At 39.6% G+C, this 25942-nt stretch overlaps 1 protein-coding gene across 9 annotated transcripts in view; it reads left to right on the top strand.

The window, feature by feature from the left end:
• Nucleotides 1-25942, top strand: part of VTI1A (vesicle transport through interaction with t-SNAREs 1A) — a 344311-nt gene that overhangs the window by 3211 nt on the left and 315158 nt on the right. For all 9 annotated transcript variants that reach the window (XM_080823717.1, XM_080823716.1, XM_080823720.1 and 6 more), the window contains exons 2-3: nucleotides 8321-8379; nucleotides 12938-13048. In XM_080823717.1, the coding sequence (XP_080679843.1) occupies nucleotides 8321-8379; nucleotides 12938-13048 (170 nt within the window). The remainder of the gene's footprint in view (nucleotides 1-8320; nucleotides 8380-12937; nucleotides 13049-25942) is intronic.

The following is a 25942-nucleotide window of genomic DNA, read 5'->3' as shown; positions in this document are numbered from 1 at the left end:
AGTCCCTTCTTAGGTAGTAGTTTTATGACACTATTTGAAATTTAATTTTAATGATTAGAGTTCTGTGGTGAAGTCAGGAAAATGGAAGTGTGAAAACCATAGGTAATACTAATTGCGAAGTTCTTTTTCCTTTGGTGAAGAACCCCAGGTGGGGGATGCTCTGCAGAGGCTCCATTACATCAGGCAGGCATCCTCAAGAATCATAAATAAAATGTTTGTCTGCAATTATTTGTTTACTTCATTTACAGAGAGAGAAGTGGTCTGTGGATCCTACCACTGTAAGATTCACACACAGCATTAGATCTGTTTAGAATCTCTGCTTTGCTAGTTACTAGATGTGCAGTATTGGACACATTGCTTGGCCTCTCTAAGTCTGCTTCCTCCACCTTTAAGCTGGGGAGAGAATGTAATTGCTTCAACCTTACAATATTGTAAAAACATCAAATGAGAGAAAGCCTGGAACACCCTAGCACAATTTTCTTCCTAGAGAATGTGCATGATAAATTAGCTATTAAAGGTGTGGCTACTGCTGGAGGCAACAGCTGGTAGGGTTACTTAGGACCCAGCTTCTTAGACTTTGTGATATTAATTGAATTCTTACAGGAAACTTGGACCCCAATTCTTTCTTCCTTTTCTGCCTAGACTAGAGTTAGGTGGATCTCTCTTGCTGATGCCTACATTTGAAAGGATATGAGTGATCAGAGCTTTTTGGATATGAAGTAAAATTGGGCTTTGAACTCAGGATATCAGGGAGGGAGGCAGGGAGAGAAGGGAAAGTGGTGGGGCAAGACAGGTGTCCTTGCTAGAAGAAAATGCTCAAGTCTCTCTTATTATATATGTCAATCATTGGATACTTTTGAAGACCATCTAGACGTAGCTGTAAATAGAAGCTGTAAATGTTCCGTGATTCTCTCTTGGCCTTTGTAGTTTTAGTGGTTGTAGGTAGAATTCAGAAAAGTCTGCTTTTACTTATGAATACTGTGGTTTTTAGTATGTGGCTCTGGAGCTGTAATGTCCACATGTTTCTTTTTTTTTTTTTTTTTTTTTTAAAGATTTTATTTACTTATTTGACAGAGAGAGAGATCACAAGTAGGCAGAGAGGCAGGCAGAGAGAAGGGGGGAAGCAAGCTCCCTGCTGAGCAGAGAGCCCAATGTGGGGCTCGATCCCAGGACCCCGAGATCATGACCTGAGCCGAAGGCAGAGGCTTTAACCCACTGAGCCACCCAGGCGCCCCTGTCCACATGTTTCTACTGAGTGCTTGGAATACGGCCACAGAGTGAAATAATAATATTTTGGATATATTGTGCTAAATATTATTAAAACTAAATATATGCATATCTTAAAACTATACTTACTTGTTCCTTTTTCTCTTTGAAATGTGGATACTAGAAAATTTAAAATTTCCTTTGTGACTTGCATGCATTACATTTCTGTTGTTCTAGAGAGTTAGAGTTGAAGAGATGGTTCCAGTCCTAATTCAGGAATTTAGGTGCACAGTAAATTGGATTGGCATACTTTAATCCCATACCCAGACTCTAATCCCAGAGGGACCACTCTCCCTTCACCAATGTAGTTAAGCTGAGTAATGGCTTCATTGGTTTTTTAAATAGCTTTTAATTTCAGAACAGGTTTAGATTTGTAGAAATATCACAAATACAGAGAACACCTATATATCCCATGCCCAGTTTCCTCTATTGTTAACATCATATAGTAATATGATACATTGGGTGTTGCAGTCAGTGAACCCATACTGCTACATTATAATTAAATGAAGTTCATACTTTGTTCAGATTTCTTTACGTTTTGTTTTCTTTATCTGTTTGTTTTGCCTAATGTCCTTTCACTATTCTAGGATCCAGTCTGGGATACTACAAAACATTTAACAGTCAAGGCTCCTTAAGTTCCTCTTAGCTATGACAGTTTTCTCAGGCTTTTCTCTAGACTTCAGTTTAGGAGGAGTACTGGTAGGATAGTTGAGAGAATATTCCTCAACTGGGATTTGCCCGATACTTTTCTCATGATTAGACTGGAGTTCTAGGTTTGGGGGAGATCACAGAAATAACACACTGTTTTTATCACATTATATCAAGAATATACTGTAACTTATCACTACTGATGCTAACTTTGATCACCTGTCTAGGTTTGTCAGGTTTCTCCACTGTAAAGTTACTCTTTTGCTTCTTTTCCATACTCTTTGGAAGGCAGTCCTATGCACGGCCCACACTTCAGGCCTGGGGAACCACATTCCACCTCCTTGAAGGCTTAATATTTACGTAAATCACTTGGGATTCCCTACAGGAGAGATTTTGTCTATTCTTCTCCATTTACTTAGTCAGTTATATCCATGAGTTTATGATATTTATTTTGTTCTTTTTTATTGTATTCCGATACTACTTTATTTTGTTGCTCAAATTGTTCCATCTTTGACCTTTGGAAGCCCTTTACCTGGCTTCTATGTCCTTTTGATAGACCCCTATCATTGCAGGTTTGTTTTTTGTTTTTCTTGTTTTGTTTCTTTTTCCATTTTAGCACTTTCTTGCTTTCTGGTATTATAAAATACTCTAGTATCAGCTTGTGTTTTTCCTGTACCAGTCCCAGATTCAGCCATTTCTACAAGGCGTCCCACTTTCATTTATTGAGAAGTGGTGTTAGAAACCAAGACCTAGGGGTACCTGGGTGGCTTTGTGGGTTAAGTGTCCGACTCTTGATTGCGTCTCAAGTCATGAAATCGAGCCCTATGTCAGGCTCCATGCTTAGCATGGATTCTTGGGATTCTTTCTCTCCCTCTCTCTCTACCGCTCCCCCATACTCTCTCTCTTAAGAAAGAAAGAAAAAGAAAGAAAGGAAAGAAAAACAAAACCGAGATCTGGATGCTGGGTACTTATTGCTACTAGGGTGTTATTGCTTCTCGTCCTTCTGAGCTGGAAGACAAGGAAGTACATATGTGTACAAGTAAATCTTGTATATATACATATCAGTAAGTATTTGTATGTGTAGCCATCTATAGTAAGCTAAACGTGAGTTCGTATTGCTGTCTCCAACCCTAATCCATTATTACATGGATCATTCTAGAATGGCTTTGTTTCAGTATTGACCATTCTCTAACGTGCTACATAATGTAGCATTAGTAATAAGTCCATTTTTAAGTTCCCTAATATAAAAATTTCCTCTATTAGTGGTTTCACTGTACATTTCCCAATACATAGTTTCTGCTGCTATTTTATCCAAAAATAGCTACAATGCACAAAGACAAGTGCCAGTTACTGAATTTAAGTTAGCGCTGACATTTACACTGCTTTATGGGGGAGGGGGTGTGCAAGACTGACTAAGCACTTCTTTCAATACTAACAAAAAACATGCATCAAGCACTTCTGTTAATGTTGAGTGACCAAGAAAAGATCATACTATGCGAAGACTTATGTGTATACCAGCATTCATCAATCCTATATGCAAAAAAAAAAAAAAGGTGATGAAATTTGTTTATATAGTATATTTTATGTAGTACATTAGAGGTTAAGAGCTCAGTTCAGGACAACAGACCTTGTTGAAATTCCAACTCTGCAATTTATTAGCTGTTTAACTTTGGAGAAATTATTTAATCACTCTGAGTTTACGTACTTCCCTGAGAATGGGATAGTAACTAGTATCTCCAAAGGACCATTTGGAGGATTGACCATAGTAATGTTCAAAACATAGCCCTGTGAAAACAATGAGAGCTGTTAGTCATGAGGTTCTGAATCCTAGGACTGTGCCATTTATCAAGGGGATGCTATTTGGTGTGAAAAGCTTGAAACTGTCTTGGGAATTATGTAGGAATAGTGCTAGAAGTCTGCCAAAAACTTAATGTTGGTAGATATTTCCAAGGTCATCTCATTCAGTCTTTCTTTCCTTCCTTTCTTCCTCATTCATGCTTTCCTCCTAAATCATCACCTTTTCATTCTCTTAAACATGTGAGGAATTTAGCTGGAGAGGGCTAAATTCAGAGTTAGGACAAAGATACAACAAGAGTGGTCCCTGCTTCCAAGGAGCTGGAAATGAAGGGGAGGAGGAAAATTACAGAAAGCACTTTCTCATGACCACCAGAGCCACTAGAACAGAGCCCAGAGGTCTGGGAGTTCAGAGGGGACAAGATCTATCCCAGGAAATCACCTGGGATTTAGCACAAAAATGGGGGAAAAGGTATATTAAGAGAGGTGTGCAGTTGGTTTCTTGTTTTTGGCTTCCCAGAATCCTCTATTCTATTTTCTGATAGCAGCACCTCAACTTTCCATTGAGGAAATACCTAGACCCAGTCTTGGTGGAATCAATAGGCTGCCATGCCCTTTACAGGTCAACAGGTGAACATATTATCCAAGCGAGTGCATTCAGAGAACGTTTCCTGGAATTCGAATTGTGGACAGAGTGAACCAAGAGGAGAACATGCCACTACTGCTCTAGACTCTCTTTTTGCAGAGGCTGTCAGTGAGTTCTGCTCCCTTGGTACCCCGAGGTACTCCTTTCTGAGCTTGGGGGCTCATTTTTATCATTGACTCTATGAGCCACTCCATTTTATTCTCATGATTCTCCCTCTAACTCTAACAGCTATCTTTCTAATAAATTCCCCTTTTTGGCTTAGGTTAGTCCATTCTGTTGTAGTCAACCAAAGAACACTGAGTGGTAGCTTAAACAAAAGGTTAGAGCAGGAAAAAAAAAAAAGAAGGAAAGAGTGAGATTTGGGTAATAATGAATAGTCTGGGTAGCATGTAATATGTACACTGGAGAGCTAGTAGTTGGAAACAAAGTTGGAAAGGTTGCTTGGATCTGGAATGTGAAGGACCTTGACCTCTAGGCTTAAGTGATGCAATCAAAGCCACATTTTAGGAAGCTTAAGTGGTGGAGAGGAGCAGGTATGAAGACAGGGAAAGCTATTTTTGTAAATGTTTACACAGTCCTACATTATTCAATTAACTGCCAGTTTTCAAGAACTGATCATATGACAGGCTCCATGCTAGATTTTAGGACTATAAAGATAATTAAGACAATTAATTTAATTAAGATAATTAAAGCCTCCAACCTAGAAAATAAATCAGACCTGTAAGTGTGAGAGATAAATTACTGGAATTAGGTAAGGGTTGTAGGTGTTTTCCATAAGAGAGAATAGCTAACTCTTGTGTCGGTTTAGGAAAGACTTCAAAGAGGTGATGATTTCTCAAATGAGTTTTGAGTAACAGTTTGGCAGGCAGTCACAGTGGAGGTGGGCATAGGCACTGGGGCTAAAGGTTTTGGGTCCTGGAAATATAGCAGGATTAGAGATAAAGATTTGGGATCATAAATGTATGATATGAAAGTTTAAAAATGAGAGTGGGTGAAATTGTCCAGGAATATAGAGCATAATCAGAAGAAAAGCAAGGATTGAACTCCCAGGAGTGCTGATGAGTTGAAGGATAAATGGAGGAAAGGATGCTGGCAGAGGACACTGAGACAGAAGGGTGTGTGTAGGAGGATCAGAAAATCAGAGTGTGTTGGAAGCCAGGAGACAAAAAAGTGATAGGATAGGAGGAGCAGAATGTCGGATGCCACAAGATTAAGTAGAAGTAGGACCGGAGAATGTCCATTTGTTTGGGCAAAGGGAAGGTCATCAGACTTAGGGTCATTTCAGTGGACTGGTGGGAGTGAGAGCGAGATTACCAGGAGGAAATGGAGAGATGAAGAAGGGAAATGTGACTGCGGATAGAGGAGAGAGTAATTAGTAGCAAACAGGAATACTGGACAAGGATGGCTTCTTCCTTTGTTTTGTTTGATGAGAAAGGCTGGTACTTCTTAGTCCTGGAGGTCCAGCACGGACTTTCCCAACAACTGAACACCTTAAAGAAAACAAGATGTTCCTTCAGCTATGTAAATTCATAATCTCACCCTGGTCCGAGATGGGCTTGTTTTATTTTATATTTTGCTCCGGCATAAAAATAATGTGCTTCTCCTGTAACTTGCAGAGATATCGGACAGATGACGTGTTGCCAGGAGCAAATAAATTTGGGGTCATATACTAGATTTTAAATCTGGCCATGTGTAGGCTTAACTTTTTCAAAGATGAAAGTCAAACTGAATTTTAATTTCAAATGTGCATTTTTCTTATTTGGAGTATGCACAAAACACCTTATGTGACAGCTCCCCCTCTCCCCCAGTTTGGGGGGAATCAAAGGGAAGGGGTTGGGGGTGGCAGAACCTAATTATGGTTCTAGCACAATAATAACTTCTACTAAAGATTCCCCACTTAGTGTTGACTATCCTTCTGAAGAGTTAGTCAGCTGCTTAATGTTGTACCCATTTCAAGCTTCATGACCTCTCTAATTTGTTGTATTAGTTGGTCATCGTTAGGTTCACAGAAACCTAACTTTAGAGATTCATTTATTTATTTGAGAGAGAGAGAGAGAGAGACAGAATGCATGCAGTGTGGAGGGGCAGAGGGAGAGGGAGAGAGAGTCTTAAGCAGACTCCACGCTGAGTGCAGAATGCAACTCGGGGCTCGATTTCAAGATCCTGAGATCATGACCTGAGCCAGAACCAAGAGTCAGATACTTAACTAACTGCCATCCAGGCACGCTGAAACCTAACTTTAAATAAAGAAATCTGTTAGTTCAAGAAAGCAAATCATGATAAAGTCAAGCAAAACCTGTTTCAGAGTTATCTGGAACCAGAAATTAATTAACTAAATCTACCTACCTACCTGCTTACCTACCTACCTACTACCTGCCCCTCAGCTTTGTTTCTTTTTCAGTATAGACTTCATTCTTAACCACTGCAGTGGTGATCCTTGTAGCTAGAAGGATGGATGCCAACAGCTTCTAGACTCATGTTGTCATAACTCTAACAAGAGAGAGGAAAAGACTTTGCTGTTGCTCTAGGACTCTGAATGGTCTACTTGAGTTGTATGCGGACTCCATGTTCATCCGGCCAGACCAATGTGGCAAGAGGGATTGATCCACTGGGATCGGTCCAGCTAGGGTGAGGAGCCCATGCTTTGCTGAGTCACTGTGACCAAGGCGCGGCATCATAGAAGGAGATAACATCTCCCATCAACCTGCTTGGTGAAGAAGAGAGCCTCAAAAGAGTGGGGATATTGCCTGAGAAAGGAAGGATGCTAGATACAAAACCATAAATGTTCAATAAGTTTGCTTAGCACAAGACTGAGGCATAGTCTCTGAGTAAATGGACTGATTGTTTTGGAATGAGAGTAAGACATTTTCTGAAATACCTGCTAGGACATACCTGTCCCAGGAAGGGGAGCTGCAGTTGGGTCATAACTGAATGGTTGTAGAGTTTGAATAAGCTACATTCAGAGACTTGGCACTTCATAATTTTAAAAGTACTTTTACTTGCATCAGCTTTGTGAGCTAAAAAGAATTAGATATTTTAAATTTCCATTTTAGAGCGTACCAGCGGGGTCTCAGAAAAAAACCACTTTCTTATCCAGGATCCCACAACCAACCAGCAAAGTAGGTAGTGACTTTGGGTTTAGAATTAGTAGTCCTGACTTCAAATATTTCTTTCATTATACCCAGTTCTTAATGAAAGTACAGTCTTTTAAAGGATCATAAGACCATGCCCCGTTTCAGGAATTATTTTGGTATGTGACTTTTCCCCCAAAATTTTAATTTATATTCTAGTTAACATATAGTGTAATGTTCGTTTCATGTGTAGAATTTAGTGATTCATCACTTACATACAGCAGTTGGTGCTCATCTCTATGAGGGCACTCCTTAACCCATCACCCATCTACCCCATGTGACTTTTAAATTGTATTCATAAGTCAGTTTCTCCCAGTTTATTAAAGTCATGACTCTGAAGACTCCTCGTGCAACAACAAGGAATGGTTTGCTGTTGTTGACGCAGTTTCTTCTAAAGGACAAACTAATTTCATTTATTTATTTACTTATTTATTTGACAGATCACAAATAGGCAGAGAGGCAAGCAGAGAGAGAGAGAGGGAAGCAGGCTCCCTGCTGAGCAGAGAGCCCGATGCGGGGCTCGATCCCAGGACCCCGGGATCATGACCTGAGCTGAAGGCAGAGGCTTAAGGACAAACTAATTTTTGTTTTCTCTTAGAAATGTTATGGCATCTTTTCATAATTATGTACTCCATAGGATTATGTATTTCCATGTAGCCTAGACTCAGTGACTTAAAAATGGTTCCTGACCCACCAAAGAATGATCTGGTCATCTGCCTGGTGTGGTTATTCTCTACTCTGACCAGAAAAGAAAAGGCATGTAAACATAGAAGTTTTCATATATTAAATTTACTTGTATTCCTAGCAATTCCTTGGTATTTATTGTTTGTTTCAGATGAGAAGAAGCAAATGGTTGCAAATGTGGAGAAACAGCTCGAAGAAGCAAAAGAACTGGTAGGTACAGATATGGTCGTGTGTTTTAACATACAACCAGAGCCTTTTCTGCTGATGCCTTCCTCTAGCCTGTTTTATACTATGTGGAAAGGTGACACTTTTCTGATTAGCATTTTAAAATATGGACCTCATCAGTTTTTAAATTGAAGAGAATTTAATAGTTTCTTGGGATTTTATGCTTCTTAATTAAAGTGATTCATGAAAGGTCCACCTTTAATTTTGATTCCTTCTTAATACTTTTCCTAATAGCTAGAAATAGCTCATGCTTGTTAAAGGCATACTGAGTACCAGACACTAGGTTAATCATATAACTTGCTTTATAATATTTAATTTTCACACAAGCCCTGTGAGACAAATGCTATTTATCAAGAAGAGTTAAGGGTCTGAGATGTTCCCCTACTTGCTTTGTAGAAGGTGAGCTTGCCACAGTTTCACAGATGTGGGTGGAAGACAGGAGAGTCCTAGGTCAGAGAGAGTTTTATTACAGCAAAAGGTGCTGTCAGAGTTTCAGCATGCTGCCAAAGGTCCCTGAGCCCCAGCTCCCACAGGGTGCTGCAGGTTGGCCTGGAAAAGTCCCCACACCCAGTGGAATACCTTACAGGAAGGGAACCTGGAGCCTGGGAAATGCCCTGCTTTGTAGCAGCCTGTGAGCAAGGCTGCGGTTTGTCCCAGAGGGACACAGTATTTCCTCCCCAAGGGCTGCTCCTTGTAAATATAACTCTGAGAAATGGCTTGAGAAAGGAGCGGTCAGGGCCTCACATTCTTGGCATGCCCGGCAAGACATGTGGGAGCGTGAGACACCCACGGAGGAGTGATTCTCTATGCCATGCTTGTCCCCATTTTGTAGATGTGGAAACTGAGGCCTAGGAAGATGAAGTAACTTTGAGATGCCACACCCAGCAAGTGGCAGAGTACGGGCTTGTATTTAAATACGCTGAGCCCAGAGCTCCAGCTTATCCACTATTTCTTGATAAAAATAAACTTGCAAATCAAGGAACAAAAAGTATTAAAAGGTATTGTGTCCCAGTTTTTGACTTTAAAGCTGGGTATCACAAGGACGACTCTACCTGTTACTGCATTGTGGTCCCAAATGAGTGTGTCGCTTTCCTAAATGCTGAAGGGCGCTACTTGGGGTTCCTTCAGAATGTACTTACTGATGTACTTAGAACAGTTCCCCAAGTGTGTTTCCAGTGATGGCCACTACCAGTTCAAGTATGTTTGGGAAACTAGCTAGCTTAGATAGAATTGAAAGTTGGCATCTTTCTCAGTTGTTTTTCTACAGAATCTTCTTGGACCCTGACAGAGGCTAAGAGGCATTATGAATCTCTAAGAAGGGACTGTAGGAGGCAGCTAAAGTGTGGAGCGTTTCCAAGCTTATCTGACTGACTGACTGACTTTTGCCGATAGGACCATACACGAGGGGCTGCCCTTTTAGTTTTGTAGAAGTAGGTGGCTGTCATTCCCTGAGACACAGCAGACCTTTGTTCTGCGACTTGGAGGGCTGAGGTAGTGAGCTGCACCACACTGCCCTGTCTCCTCTGGCTCTTCTCTAGCTGTCGGAGTGGCAGACGCTCTCCCTGCCCCAGAAGACCCGCTTCCCACCCCTCTGTGCTCCCCAGCTTTGAATATTTGCCTCTCTTTTGACAGTTTCTCCCTTTTTGCAAATACTTTTCTCTTTACTTTGTTTTCTTTTTATATTCAACTATTTCTCTCATGGTTTCTGGCCTTCACGCAAAATGACTGACCTCCTGTGTGGTGTAGCTGCCGATCAGGACAGCCCTTCCTTCTGGCTGGAAGCTTCCCATTGATAGTACAGCGCAGCTGCTCAGTTGTTTGCCTCCGAGCTGATCCCTTCTATTGTTGTTGAGTTCCCGGGAGCAGTTCTTCTGCCTCAAAATCTGTGTTTTGGTTTGTCGAGCCATCTAGGTACTCAATGTTAGAAAGGTGGTTTCCTAATAACCAAGATTTTACTATACCAAGAAGTATAAGACATAGTCATCTCCTCATAGAGTTTGTAGTCATCCTCAGTCATGACCAACCCCAAGAGTTCTATCTAAGATAGGTGTTTCTATTTGTTTAAGATGATCGGACAGCGGATTTACTGAGTTCCGATGACATCCTTATTAGGGACACTGTTCATTGTATTACATCCTCTCCTTTGGCTGAGGACCCTGGCAGAAAAACTTCTTTTTGATTTCACTTATTAGGATTACTTGTGTTTCTGCTGAGCAACGGGCTCGTATTAATCTCTTGGACCCTGTTTGTCTTGTGATTACCAACCCCACATGGTGTTGGCCGGCTGAATGTTGGGACGACACGAAACAAGTTCATGTTAGCCTTATTTCTGGTTTCACTGGAAATACTTGTTGTGCGTTTCCTTTTTTTTCTTACTTACCTACTGTTGATTTTGTTTTCAGTGTCCTTGTAAAATGCCTTAAACAGAAGTGTAGTTAGCGCTTAGATTTTCAGTTATGTGTCCTTAAGCAGTTATTTGGATGATCCTGCTCACCTTATTAGAACTAGGTACTTCCTGATGATTTCAGAGAAGTGTTTTTTTTTTTTTTAATTTTTAAAAAGATTTTTATTTATTCATTAGAGAGAGAGAGCACAAGCAGGGGAAGGGACAGTGGGAGAGGGAGAAGCAGACCCCCCATTGAGTAGGGAGCCTGACTCGGGGGCTTGATCTCAGGACCCTGGGATCATGACCTGAACTGAAGGCAGACACCCAACTGACTGAGCCACCCAGGTGCCCCCAGAGAAGTATTTTAAAACTTGCCTTTGCTGAGTGACAATTTAACTTATTGGTGCTTCACATTTATGTTGAGACATGGCAATAATTTAAGTGGTCACTGCTTAAATCAAGGCTAATGAAACTCTCTCTCTCTCTCTCAGTAAAAATTAAGGACCGTGAATTCAAACATGTTTTTCTGGTTTATCTGAGAGCTGCTATCATTACTCAGTCTCTAATGCTGGACAGGTAGAAGTTTTATTAGTGATAAGCTTGTAGTAGTCACGGAAATAACTCATTAAAAGGTAAAATATATAGCAGCATTTTTGGGTAAGAGTTTATTTGACGTGGTCTGAGCCAATCTGCTGTTGGTGGTGGTTTTTATTTTTTAATGCCAGGTATAAATAAGCTATCTCTGATACCTTGTGTCTATACCTGCCGTATTTCTTCTGTGTCATCAGTAATCATCTCTACTATTAACATTAATCTAGCGATTACCAAGCAAGAGACACTGTTGTAAGAACATTATAGGAATAACACCATATAATCTCTACAGCTGTCCTACAAAAGACATACTATTTTTAGAAAGGAGAAAAGTATGGCCCAGAGGACTTAATAAACCCGTCTGAGGCTGCCCATCTAATAAGTAATGGAGCCCGTGTGGACGCAGGCGTCTGACTCGAAAGTCTGTGTTCTTACTCGTCACACTATTTCTGTTTTGCCTCTCATTAAATGTGCATGTGTGGTATCCAAAGTGTTATTAATGCCAGATTCTTGAAAAGTATGCGGCTGTGATTTCAGTGAGCTTTGTGTAATTTAGTAGATGACTGTATCCACTCAGTGCCATATCGACAGGGTTACAAAGGAGAAGGAGTTATGCTGCAGGGTCAGACCACATATTGGTTGGCACATGATTTTCCTAATCAGAAAAGAGTTTCCAGAAGAATTTTCACCAAATGACTAAGGCTGGCCTGACATTTTATAAATTTCAGGTGGAAGTAATGGTTTGTTTTATGTTCCCATAGTCCTGGTGGTTTGGGGTCAGAAGACCAGTCCAGGTGAGGTTGGATTGAATGATAGGACACACCAAAGGGATTAAAATTGTTATTATTGAGGACATTTGGATTAATGCATATGTTTTTTGTTTTTTTTTTTTGATTTATTTATTTATTTATTTGACAGACAGAGATCACAAGTAGGCAGAGAGGCAGGCAGAGAGAGAAGGGGGGAGGAGCAGGCTTCCCGCCAAGCAGAGAGCCCGATGCGGGACTCGATCCCAGGACCCGGGATCATGACCTGAGCCGAAGGCAGCAGCTTAACCCACTGAGCCACCCAGGCGCCCCAATGCATATGTTTAAAAAAAGGGCACCTGGGTGGCTCAGTGGGTTAAGCCTCTGCCTTCGGCTCAGGTTATGATCTCAGGGTCCTGGGATCGAACTCCGGATCAGCCTCTCTGCTCAGCAGGGAGCCTGCTTCCCCCTCTCTCTCTGCCTGCCTCTCTGCCTCCTTGTGCTCTCTTTCTCTCTGTCAAATAAATAAATAAAATCTAAAACAAACAAACAAAAACAAACAAACATTCTTGTCAGAGTGAGTGCTTTGGCACTCTGCACGTCACTAGCAAGCACTCAGGAACTCTTCACTTGTTGATGTAAAGAAAAGTTAAGCCCCAAAGCAGTCCCAGTGTCACTTGATCTTGGGCAGCGAGCTCTCTCCGCCTGGCTTCTCAGGTGTAAAACGAGAAATTGGGATTAAATCCTTTCAGCTCTAAATGTCTGGCCAAATAAAGCATAAGCACATGGTTGAAGTCACGTTTTCCTCTCACCCTGCCAGCTTGAACAGATGGACCTGGAAGTCCGAGAGATACCGCCCCAGAGTCGAGGAATGTACAGCAACAGGATGCGGAGCTACAAGCAAGAAATGGGCAAACTTGAAACAGATTTTGTGAGTCAGACTCCCCCTCTGTCATACTTAGCACTCTTTCATCTGCATTTTCACCTGTGTTTTCTGTCATTTCCGCCACATGCCTCAGTGAGCCCGATGAGCATCGTCTCCAGGAGCCGGTGCAGGAGACAGCACAGTTTCCATTGTCTGTGGCTTGGGGAGTCTAAAAATACCCAAAGAGCTAGCTAATGGTGGAATATGAGGTGTGCTGGGTTCCTGACTCACAGATGGATCCAAAGCATATCGTCTTCTGTGTTTTGACTGTGTATTTATACTCAGCATTTAGGAGAATTCTGAAACCCAATTTTGGGCCTTTCTTAATCTGCAGCCTTTTGGATGCAGTGTTCATAGATGGACTTCAGGGGCGCGTGAATGTCCTGAAATTATATAGGTATTTTTGGATGTCCATTTCTATGCGCACTGTTCTCCTGGGGTAGGCGCTGTAGACTGTATTAGAGTCTTGAAGGAATATGTTACCCTCTTCCCACACAAGGACAGAAGGAATTCACTTAATAATTGATACAAGTGATTCTTTATACCAGTTGCCCCATGAGAGTATTAAGCGTTCTCCCCCTATATGTCCGACTTTCAGCTCTACCCACTTGAGAGAAAACTGAGGAATGCAAATTTCAACATAGAATGTTGAAATTGTTAGTAATTAGAAAGTAATAGGAGTATGGAAGCTAGAGCTGGGCAATTCCATTGCTGGGTGTATTCCCAAAAGAATTGAAATCAGAGTTTTTATATTTGTACACCCATGTTCATTGCAGCATTATTCATGACACCAAAAGGTAGAAGCGACCCAGGTGTCCAGCAGCAGATGAGTGGCTAAACAAAACATGGTGTACAATGAGATATTACTCAGCCTTAAAAATGGTGGAAATTCTAACGTATCCTATGCTATGACACGACATGACATGCTTGAGAACATTATGCTAAGTGAAATAAGCCAATCATGAAAGGCAAATAGTATATGATTCTGTTTATATTATGCACCTAGAGTAGTCAAAGATAAGACACAGAAAGTAGAATGGTGGTTGCCAGGGACTGGAGAGAGGGGGAAATGGGCCATTATTGTTTAATGGGTACAGAATTTCAGTTTGGCAAGACGAAAGGTTCTAGAGAATGGCTGCTCAGCAGGTGAGTATATTTAACACCATGAAACTATGCACTTAAGAATGGTTCAGATGGCAAATCTTAGGTTATATGTATTTTACTACTTGAAAAAAAAAAAAAAAAGATACAGATGAAGAAAGAACCGAGCTTTACCAGTAAATAACAGAGAAGTCATGTCTTGGTATGTGAATCGACTACAATGCTGACCTGGGGGTCCAAATTCATAAAGAAAGTCAAGAATTGGTAAGGGTCTTTCTGCCTCTGTTCTTGCCTGAAGTGTTCTACTTATGGAGGTTGTGTCTTCTAGACTATAGCGGTACCAGACCCAGTATAAATCCCCCTAGGATCTGGAGATAGGGTAATTTGCAGTTAGGCATGTTTATTTTATATATTGGTGGATATTTCCTAAGAAGTTGAGATAGGCTATGTCAGTGACTGATGCAGTTGCCTTTTAAATTGTGTTTTTATTAATTTAAAAAAAATTGGGAGGGTGCCTGGGTGGCTCATTGGGTTATGGGATTGAGGGTCCTGGGATCGAGTCCTGCTGAGCAGGGAGCCTGCTTCCCCCTCTCCCTCTGCTGCTCCCCCTGCTTGTGTCTCTCTCCTTCTCTCACTCTCTGTCTGTCAAATAAATAAATTCTTAAAAAAAAAAATCAGAATCCACAATGCGCCTACATTCAGAAAAGAAGTGTAACTGCCTACCTCCTGTGCTCTGTGCTAGATAAAACCTTCTCTAATTGCTTTGCGAAAGATGGGTACTCTTTGGGAGAATATAAGATCTAATGAGAAAATTTAAATTGATTTGAGAATTTGACAACTCAAATTTATACTTAGACAATTCTAATTAAAATTAATGTTTCAATATAAATGATGAAAGTAAAGTGAAATATTTATGAGGATTATTTTAGTTTGCTAACCTCATCTTTATGAAACTACAAAGATTTCTCTCTTGGTTTCTAAAATAACAAATTATATTAGTTTGTGAGGGCTGCCATAATAAAGTACCACAGACTGAATGGTTTAAACAACAGAAATTTATTTTCTTGCAGTTCTGGAGGCTGAGTCTGAGATCAAGGCGTCAGGAGGGTTGGTTTCTTCTAAGGCCTCTCTCCTTGGCTTGGAGATGGCTGTCTTCTCCCTGAGTCCTCACATGGGCTTCCCTCTGTCTGTGTCTGTGTTCTGATTTCTTCTTCTTATAAGGACACCCATCACGCTGGATTAGAGCCCACCCTCCTGACCTTGTTGTAACTCAGTTAACTCTTCTCCAGATGCAGTCCCTTTCCGAGGTACTAAAGCTTAGAACCTCAACATATGAAGTGAGGTAGACACGATTCACCTCATAACACTGAATTTAGTTTTAATTTTTTCTTCTTAAAAATTTTTTCAGAGATTAAATTGTTTCTGTAGCTTATAAGTCAGCTAGCTCAATCTTCAGTGTTTTTGTCTCCTGAAGAATATAATCTGGGTAGAGTTCTTTAGGTATTTGGATAGTGTATGCTTGGGTAAGTATTTCTCAGGCATTTTTTGTTGTTGTTCTAAAGAAAAATGGAACCTGTAGCTGGGATCTGAACATCTATTCTCCAGGCTATCATTAAAAATTCATGTGTTTATGTGGATAATTGTTAGCACAACTTTGTTCTACTGCGTCGGGAAGCATCCTTTATCACTACCAGCCCCCACCTTCCATGGTATAGTGACTTAGAGTTTATAAAGTGCTTTAACGTACACTACTTCGTTTCATTGTACGAGGAGTAGACAGAGTAGATGTGGATGACTGTCCCCATTTTACACGTGATAGAACCAAGAAGTTCAGATTGACTCTGGATGCCATTCAACACATCATCGTCAAGCCTGACAGTGTATTAGACACTGCCCTGAGTGCTTGGAAAAAGCTGGGGTTAAGATCAAGTGCTTGTTCTCATGGAATTTAAATTCTAGGGGCTAAAACACGAAACAAACAAATACATCAAATCATAATTTCAGATAGTGATGAGTGCTATAAATGAAAATAAAGTGGATAAACGGGCGAGTGATCGCGGGTGTTCTCTGTGGCGTGAGTGAAAGCGGAGGAGGCGCCTGTGTTTGCAGAGGGGGGATCTGCAAGGGCATCATAGACATAGTGAAGACCTTGGCTTTCGCTCTGGATTGATGAGAAGCCAGTGGGGGCCTCTGAGAAGTGAGTGGTCCTCTTGACACTTCCACGATTGCTTCCTCCCCTTTTCCGTACCATACCACCCGAGGTATTGGAACAGAGTGTAGAAAATAGGTGCATAATTCCCTTTTGGTTCATATTTTCTTCTTATATTTACTTCTTTAATGTTTAAAGCAATGAAGGTGATCTTCTTAAAGATATTTGTTAACTTTCTTATGATGATATACCCAGAACCACCGAACCCCAAGGAAAATAGCACAGGTGGTCCTTCATGTCTCATTTACAGTGTTATTGCAAATGAAGGACTTGTGCTATTCCCCTTGTGACATCGGGACTTTGGGGGATTTGTACCAATGAGGAAGGGCAGAGGACAGCCCAATACTTCTTTCTTTGACGCTCATCATCTACTTGTTTTCTTGTCTTGGCCCCTTCCCCTCCCCTGCCTGTTGCATAGACACTGGGTTCTTCAGGCTTCTCCACTTACTCCCACTGTCTTACCCTGTGTGGCATCATCTACTCCTGTGGCTTCAGTGACCGTGTCTATACCAACCTGTATTGCTAACCCAGACCTCTGTAGGTCTAGATTCATAATTCTTACTACTTGCTTCACTCCGGAATCCCTTAAGCACACACACTTAAATTTGACAAGTTCTAATCATTTCCGAGTTATCTTTAATCTCTTCCTCGCCATCATGTTGTACCTCAGTTGATCACAGAATTAGCAACCCTGCCCTCAGATCTCTCCCACTTTCATCTCCATTACTGGAAGCTCTCGTGTTTTTCCATCTCGATGTTTGTAGTAGCCTTTCCTCCTTCTATTCTTCTCCTGCTCTAAACCACCCTCTGCACCAGTCTCGAATTATCTTTTTAACACACTGATGTGAATTTGTCACATTGTTCCACAAAATCCCGTGGACTGCTCATTGCCTGCTGAATAAAATCCAGGTCAGCTTGTAGACTTTCTATTCTGTTCCATTGCTTCTTCATATGTCTAGGAATTTTATAATCATATGCTTGGTATCATGGATCATACATTGTTAAAAGCCTAGATTTTGTTGGTTTCCTTTAGAGTGGTGCATCTCAACCTTTCCTTCGTTATCATCCCCCTAAGGAACCTTTTTACACTTTCTTTTTCTAATTGCCCCTTCTTCCTCCCACCCCCATGAAATTTTAATGCTGCAGATACACTGTATATCTGTACATACTATGACCCTTTGGAGGACCCCGTGTCTTTGAAATATCTAAAATTCTTCATCTTCCCAAGAGCCGGTGTTTGTCTCCATGGCATGATACCACCTCTGCTGCCAATGCATGCTTTGGAGAATTTTTTTTCTTTTTCTTTTTTTAAGTAAGCTCTGTGCCCAGCGTGGCGCTTGAACTCACAACCCTGAGATCAGTGGTCACGTGTTCTACTGACAAGCCAGCCAGGTGCCCCTTAGAGAATGTTGAGCTTTATTTGGACAAGCAAGTGACTTACTAACAGATCAGATCAATCCTCTCAAGGCTTACTGTTAAAGTTTTTAAGGATGTGTCTAGAGTAGACCTACTTTTGGGGTGCGGCTTTTCTTGGCTTCCACTTGAATGACTGGCGCATTCAATGACTGCTCAGACTTAAGTTTGGTCAGAATTCTGTCTCCCTGCTGTGGGTGACCTCCAGAATCTCCATGGCATCCACAGCCCCCCATTACCTGTTCTCTGCAAGACCCTGTGGGATCTTGCCCTCTGCATATGCAAATTCATTTTTGGCTATAACTGAAGGAGACCCCTTTATAGATTTCTGGAACCCCTTCTCTGTCTAGCTCCCTTCTCTAAGGAGGGAGCTAATTTCTCCTGCTAAATTCTCCCCATCTCAATCCCAAACTCCAGTGTCTACCTCTTAAGCTCAGTGACACGCTCTGGTCCTTTTGGGCTCTCTCTCCACATGCTGTTTTCTAGAAAGTACCTACAGGCTGAGAACCATAGCAATTATAAGGCTCACTTCAAGTGCTTCTCTTCTCCAGAGGATTGTACTTCTACCTGCCTATCGTCCAATTTTTGAAAATAATTGTTCCATACATTTCGTCCATCTTTATAGTTGTTTAGAGTGGGAGGATTAGTCTTGTACCAATTACTCTGTCATGACTGGCATAAAAGTTGAGTGTACTTTTAATGTTTATTACTATTTAGCAGATAATTGGAAATTAAAAAATAATTGTCTACTGTTTATAGTGACTCATATCATAGATTTTAATTTGTAACTGAGTAAATAACTACTTAAAAGATTTTAAAATTCAGGTTATAGTTTGTATTCATAATTGTGGGAAGTTAAGGGAAGGCAGTGGTCGTCATTCTGTTCCCTTTTTGTACTGTTGCTGTTCCTGATGATTATGTTCACTTGCCTGACTCCATGATCCTGGGGATTTGGCCTACAGTAGCCTCCTGTTGTTCATTTTTGGCTTCTTATGGTCCTAGTGTAAGTTAGGAACATTAGGTCCAGAGAAGTTAGAATCCAGTCATCTTTTTTTTCAGATGAGGAATTGGAGGACCAGGAAGACCAAATGACTTACCTTAAAGTCACAGTGTTGTTTAGAGTCAGGGTCAGAATCATATCATCTAAACACACTTTCTTGTGTTTTCTCCATGATCCTTGCCAATCCCCCATCTCCAGTTTCATGTTTCCATAAAAATTGATTTAATGTCCTCTTTGTGTATTTGAAAACATTTTTAATTAGAATTCATATATTTAAATTGTTCTGGTAATTTCTTTCTTTAATGTTGGTGTAGGGTCAGAGAAATGTCATGTCAGGGATTCCAGGAAAATGAACCAACCAAAAGGGGGTGATGCATAGTAGAGGATTTTTCAAGTTTAAGATTATTGCTTATTTCTTAAGAAAATAAAATCAATCAAACAAAAAAACCCCTAAACTTGTACAAACGAAAAATCCTAACACTGTATAAAATGTTTGACCAAGGCTCATAAGAAGAAAAAGAAGGAACAAGTACATGACGTCGTAGGGTAAGTTTCCAAAAGTCACCTAAGGGCATGGTATGTTGAATGCCTTTCACGTCTCCGATATTGTACTGTGGTTCTGGCGCCATCTTGTGGTTTATTTGTGTAGTTGCATATTCTTTTTTCTTGCAACAAAGCTGAACTTCCTTTAAGACGGACACGCACATACAGTATTGGGGGTGGAGGAATTGATTGTGATGAATGTTAGAAGTAGAGCTTTTTAGCCCCCGTCTCAAGTTCACTTCTATCCCAGGTCATTGGTGCCCGAATGCTGTCCTTTGCCTGTTTGGCAGACTATGTGATGTGATTGTTAGACCAGCTGCTAGTGCAAAGCTGTCTACATCAGAGAATGGCACTTCTATTGACAGTCTCAGCAGTGAGGCTGAATGGTCCTAGAAACCCAACTACCTGCAGACTATCGGAGTTGGTCCCTTAGGTCAGGGTTCAAAGGATGTTGTGGAACAGCTTGAAGCTTTTACTGCTACTACCTGCACTCTTCTCTTTTAACAGGTGAATGGACAACTTGAGTATCTGAGTTTATGAGTGAAGCTGGTAGCCGTATTCTGTTTGGTTGTTTTTTTTTTTTTTTAAGTCTAAGACTAAAGAAATGCAAATGAGAAAGCTGAACTCTTTTAAATTTTTATTTTTGTTGGAAGGTCAAGAACTTGATGCTTCTGTTTACATTTTGTCTTTTCTGTTCTTATGACTCCCTGAGATATTTCACTTCTCTTCTATGGAAGCTGTAGAAAATGATGAAATCCTGTTTTAGAGATTTAGATAGTGTCAGCGGTAATATGTTGTAATTATAGTACCAGCTTATCCTTCTTGCAGGAACATAAGTGCATTCTAGAAGGAAATAAGACAGCCAAAGTGGACAGAACTATTCTAGAAAAGAAATTTTCTTCCACCATATGCACTTAATAAATATGCTTACCATTTAAAAACATTACATTTGTTTTTTGATTCTCTGTAAAAATATTATCTGCTTATTATAGAATATTCTGAAAATAAAGAAGAGTAGAAAGAAGGAAAAAACCTTATCCCTATTACCCCAAAAGATCCATATTTTACATTTTGATTTGTTTTCTTCCAGTCTTCTCTTCCCCTCTCCCTTGCATAATTTATTGTTTTATTTTACATAATAATGATGTTTCTCAACTCGTGTTTTTTCCACCTTTTTATAATACAAGATTCTAACATTGGTATTTTTCAGTTCTATAAATTCAGAATCATTTTAGTGGGTGCATAATATTTCAGCTACTGATACTAGTTCATCTTTTGTTGAATTGTGATATATTTTCCATTTACTCCCTCTGCAGTTTATTGTGCTATGATGAACATATTAGAATGGGATTATTTCATCGGGTCATTTCTCAGAGGGAAGATTACCAAGTCAAAGGGTTTCAACAAAATTCTGGCTCTTATTAAAATAGCCCTGGAATTACATTTTTATTGTGACTCATTGGATCATTTTTGTTGTACTTTTTCTGTGTTTGAATGTGATGAGAAATAAAATCATAGGCCACCCAAGGCTAAAGACTTTAAATACATTACTCAATTAATCCACAGTTATATGAGAAAGATACTGTTACCTGTCATTATGGAGATTTTACAACTCCAAAATTAGACACAACTGAGATTTTTTTTCTAAGCTACTCTGCCATGGAAGATATATTAATATTGTCAAGGCAAGCAGATATTCATGGCTCTCCATATCTGGTCAAAAACCAAACTCATTTTATATTTTCAATATTTCTTAATCACAAACTGAAGATTATATTAGTTTCCTTGATATGACTTGGCCCTTAAGGGAGAAGGTAACACTACATTGATGTGTACATGTGCGATCTTCCTTGTTTGTAGTTATTTCCTTAAGACAGTTGTTCTAAGGCCCTGCTGTATGAAACTGTTAAAAAGAAAAAAATCATCAGGAAAGCGGCCTTCTTTGTTTGTAGGATTCTCATTCTAGGCATGGACCCTGGTAAATCTTCTAGTCATGGAGCCTCCAGTAATTCCAGAGGCTGACACAGGAAATGGACCCACCCAACAGGGAAGAATCCAAAAATTACTTTTGGCTGTAGTGATGCCAGAAGGGGGCTGATCTGTGTGTGTGTGTGTGTCACTGTGGTCTCCTACTCCAAGGTGCTGTAAAAGGTTCATGTTCTTGACCCTTCTGCCACCGTGTATACTTGAATAGAACAGTAGTATATATTAAATATTTTATCATTGGTCTTACATACTGAATTTTAAGTTGGCCTTGGTAGATTTTCTTCACTTTGGAAGCACTGACACTGTCTTCCTTTTTTTTGTTGTTTTGTTTTGTTTTGGTGACTGTTTTGGGCTTAAGACCATTGCCTTTAGCTCCTGTAGAAATATATCACCTGCAAAAATAACTTCCACGTCCCCTTTAGTCATTCATTGTGTTGAAGTGTATACTGATACAGATCCATCTGTGTGCACGCACTCACATGCTCTGGGCGTCTAAGTTATTTAATTGGTGTCAGATCTCTCATTGGACCTTGCAGTCTTATTGGAATATTTATTCCTATCTAAACTTACCAATTTTGTTTTAATCATTGGATTTAAAGTTATAGTGCCATTTTATGGCAGAAGGAGCAAATTTTTGTCGCGACATTATGGCATTTCTAGCGGTTTGAATTTTCTAAGCAGATGAAGTGTATATTTTAACAGTGCTAACTTGCTTCAAAACAAACAAAAGAATAGAAAGCTTGCTGCTTTTAATGCAGTTGTCTCTGCCTATAATCCTTCTTAAATGACTTAAATTATTATCGACTTTTCTGTTTGCTTGGTTTGCCTAGCTTCTCTGATCTCACCTAAGAAAAAGAGGAAAGGTAAAAACAGGTAAGATTTTTGAAAGGTTAGTCATAAATGCCTGTGACGAATTTGGCTTCATTGTTAGTCACTAGATGGCACTGTTTATTTGCAGAGTGGCTTTTTTTCTTTCTTTCTTTCTTTTTTTTTTTTTAAGGCATTGGTAGTAACTGAAATTACTGCCTCATGAATAAAATATTTCTGATGGGATTTGCATTTCTATATTGGCTGAAGACACTGTTGAATGTTTTATTAACCAGCCCAGTGCAACTGTCAGCCTATTAAAGAGATCCAATGGTCCCTGTTTAGATAAATAAACTAAATAAATCCAATTCGTCAAATTGTGTTCCTGGCTGTTTATTTTCCATTCTTTTGATGTACAGTTTATTTTAAGTTAAAGCCACATTGGTTTAAAAATTAATGGGAAAATGTTATTTGGTGTTTGGAACATGAAGAAGCTAATTGCCATCGTCAAAAAGCCAGCTCTGTTTTAATGTTAAATTGTTTGCTCATAAATAGTAAACTTTTTACTGGTAGCTTATAAACTGTCCCATGGTCAAAAAAAGTATGATATTCTGTAAATATATGGTCACAGGCTGTGTTATCAAGAGTCGTGGAACCTCTGTTTAATTCTCTGGGAAAAGTACTAAGTAGTTTAAGAGACAAGCCTTTTTACTTGGTTTTGCCTTTGAGTCATTCTCATTTTTCACGTATGGTATACTTTCCTTGGAAAGAAAAGTAGCTAATTGATTTTTAAATGAAATGCTTTTTTATCAAAGTCCTTGCCAGTCACTCTCCTGCTAGATGCCGAACAGTGAAATGGGACAGTGATGCTCTGGTAGTGATGATGCTGGAGCAGCCTAAAGCCTCAAGGTCATGGCAGCCTGTAGCCTCAAGGTCATGGCTTCACACAAGACCCTTGCCCACATGTTGGTCACCCTCTTAAAGCTTATGTTCTAGGGATCTTGAAACTCAACGACCACATTATGTAACACCACTGACTGAACTAGAGGTTTCCTACTTAAGCCCTAGGGTTACAAAAATATTCTAATACAGTGTGTCAATTTTGTGCTTTGCTACATTGAAGTGAATTAGCAACTAGGAATGACACATGGTGGTTCTGACTTTTACTTGCTTCTTTTTTACTTTTTTACTTTGCCCTTGTTATTGTCTTTTATCTAGTTCTACATTTGTGAGGTTCAGAACAAAGCTTAAAACAGATTAGGCCCTGCTGATTTAGAATATCGCTTTCAGGAGCATTGAGCTGCTGGTGAGGAAGACAAGCCCAAGTGATCTCTCAGGTGAAGGGTTTTAAACTGTGGGATAGTAGTTGAAGAGCTTTGCCAGGTGCCAGGTCGACTATTTTCAGCTTTCCTGTACAAGAAGTTAAAATGGGGCTAGAGGAGATTTCAACCAGAGACTTTTTTCTCTGGATTCCAAGTCCTTGAAAGCGTACCAGGAAACAGACCACGTGTAGAGATGGTCTCATTTTTTGCTTAGGTTGTTTTGTTTAACTTTGTGTGTCTTAGTTCCCCAAAATGGAAAGATCATATTTAAGAATAAAAGCAAATAGCAAATGTGGAGTCAAATTGCTCTTTTGGCTTTTCTTTGAAGAAGTTCATAAGATCATAGATTAAAAGCTTTTCTAGAAATCCCTCTGAAATGCTTAAGTGTGGTCAGATTCAGGAACATCAAGAAATGGGACTCTATCCTTACTGCATTTTATTAGTTCTTGAGGCCCCTCAAGAAATGTTTACGAATTTGCAAATTCGTAAAAACTGCTATAGGTCAGTCTCCATCACAGAAGATTCTAAGAAACTGTCCAGATTTTCTCATTCTCCATTTGGTACTGTTGAGTGTGGTTTAAAACAGGTTATCTCTGGGACGTAGAAACCTACTGTGAAAATGGAGATTTGCGGGGGGAGGGCACCTGGGTGGTGTAGTTGGCTGAGCATCTGACTCTTGGTTTTGGCTCAGGTCATGATCTCTGGGATCATGGCCCACAACAGACTTAAAGCTCAGCGTGGAGTCTCATTGAGACTCTCTCTTCTCCCTTTGCCATTGCCTCCCACCCCCTTCTGCCCAACTAAAATAAATAAATAAATAAATAAATAAATAATTGAAAACACGAAAGAAAACAGAAAATGGAAATTTTTATTATTGGTTATGAAGAATTTGATCGATTAATGCATTCTTAAAATGAAGTGGGTATCAGATTTTATTGTTTGGAAAGTTACATGGCATGGCATGTAAAATGTCTGATTATAGAAATGAAAAGAGTTTCTGAAAAATGTATTCTGTCCTTTAAGACAAGAGACCCCTTCACTAATCTCTTCTGAGTTTGTTACCTGATACTCTGACTTTTGTGATGGAACATTGCATCTCTGCATGTTGAATGACTGACATTTTTTGTTTCATTGTTTTCTTATCTCGATCTTCTCATATAAACCTAGTCTACAAATAAATTTCAGGTAAAGTAAGAATAGGGTTGTCTTATTTATGGACATATGTGCTTTTTAAAGTGAAGCTTCGAAAGGAAAAAACTATCTCCATAGTTAGAACCTTACAGATTAGATTCTATTTAGTTTCAGCGAAGCTTAAATTTTTCTCTTTCTCCATTTTTTTTTTTAAAGAACATGATTCCGTGCTATTCATTTCAAATGCTGTCTGATCCAGGGCCCCTATTTGACGGCTTTATTTACATTTCAAAACAATCGTGTATATATTGTTAGGCATTTGTTAGAAATGGTTCACCCCATATTTTTGTAATAGTGTGTGCAAGGTAAATTTGGTTATGGACTACTTCGTCAGTAGAGGAAGTGTGAAATTGTGAGAACAGCCCGGAAACTGGAGGCTTGAGACCTCAGACATGGCATATTCATCCGTGCTGCAGTTTCTGGATCTGCAAATTTAGATCATCATTTCGGTTCTGCCTACCTAATGGGTAAATAGGAATGTCAAATAAAATAAGAACTGTGCAAGGACTTTGAGAACGGCATGGATTTTTAGTCAGTGACTTCGCTATGCACAAGTGGTGATCCTAGAATTAAAGAGTTTAGAGGTGAAGGTATGGTAAAGCCAGAAGATTCCTTCAATAACCTAAAAATGTAAACCTTCTTTTCAGTGGTTTAGTAGACTCACTGGCATCTACACAAAGGATAGAGACTTGAAGTCTTCCATCTTATTCTCAGATATGACCTAAGTTGCATTGCTTTTATATTCTAGCGCATTTTGTTTTGTAAAAAAAAATCTTAGAAGTTAATCTATAAAAGCAGTTTCTCTTTGGCCTTGTGGTAGGAGATTCAGAATTAAAGGTAGACAAATCATGGTACTTTATGTTATTTTATATAATTTTATTACGTGTATCATGTGAGTTATGGTTGTGCTGAGTTTTTCATCTAGAGTTAAAATACATGTTAAATTTTGTACTTTGGATTTCCTTCCCATTCTGTCCCTAATTTCTGACAATGGACATTTCCCAGAAACTATCAGGAGTCACTGTCTTTGCACTGCTATGTCACTGGTCTAACATACATACCAGCATTGAGAAGGATAAGGGGAAAGATCCTATAGTACCTGTTAAATATTGTCGTTAATAGCGATGAAGAATTGACTTTAGCATACCTAAAGACAACCAAATAGCTTTATAATTTAAAAGTTCCAAACAGTGTCATATACTGAGAATTTGGTTTAGAATATACCCAAATATATAAGGCAAGATAGTACACACCAGAAAGAATATGGTGGAGGCTAAAATGATTTAAATCAAATTCTCACTAGCAAAACAAATAATATTAGAATTAAT

Source organism: Martes martes (genome assembly GCF_963455335.1).
Source record: "Martes martes genome assembly, chromosome: 14".
NCBI classification, from domain to species: Eukaryota; Metazoa; Chordata; class Mammalia; order Carnivora; family Mustelidae; genus Martes; species Martes martes.
This window is presented reverse-complemented; position numbering and strand designations above follow the sequence as displayed.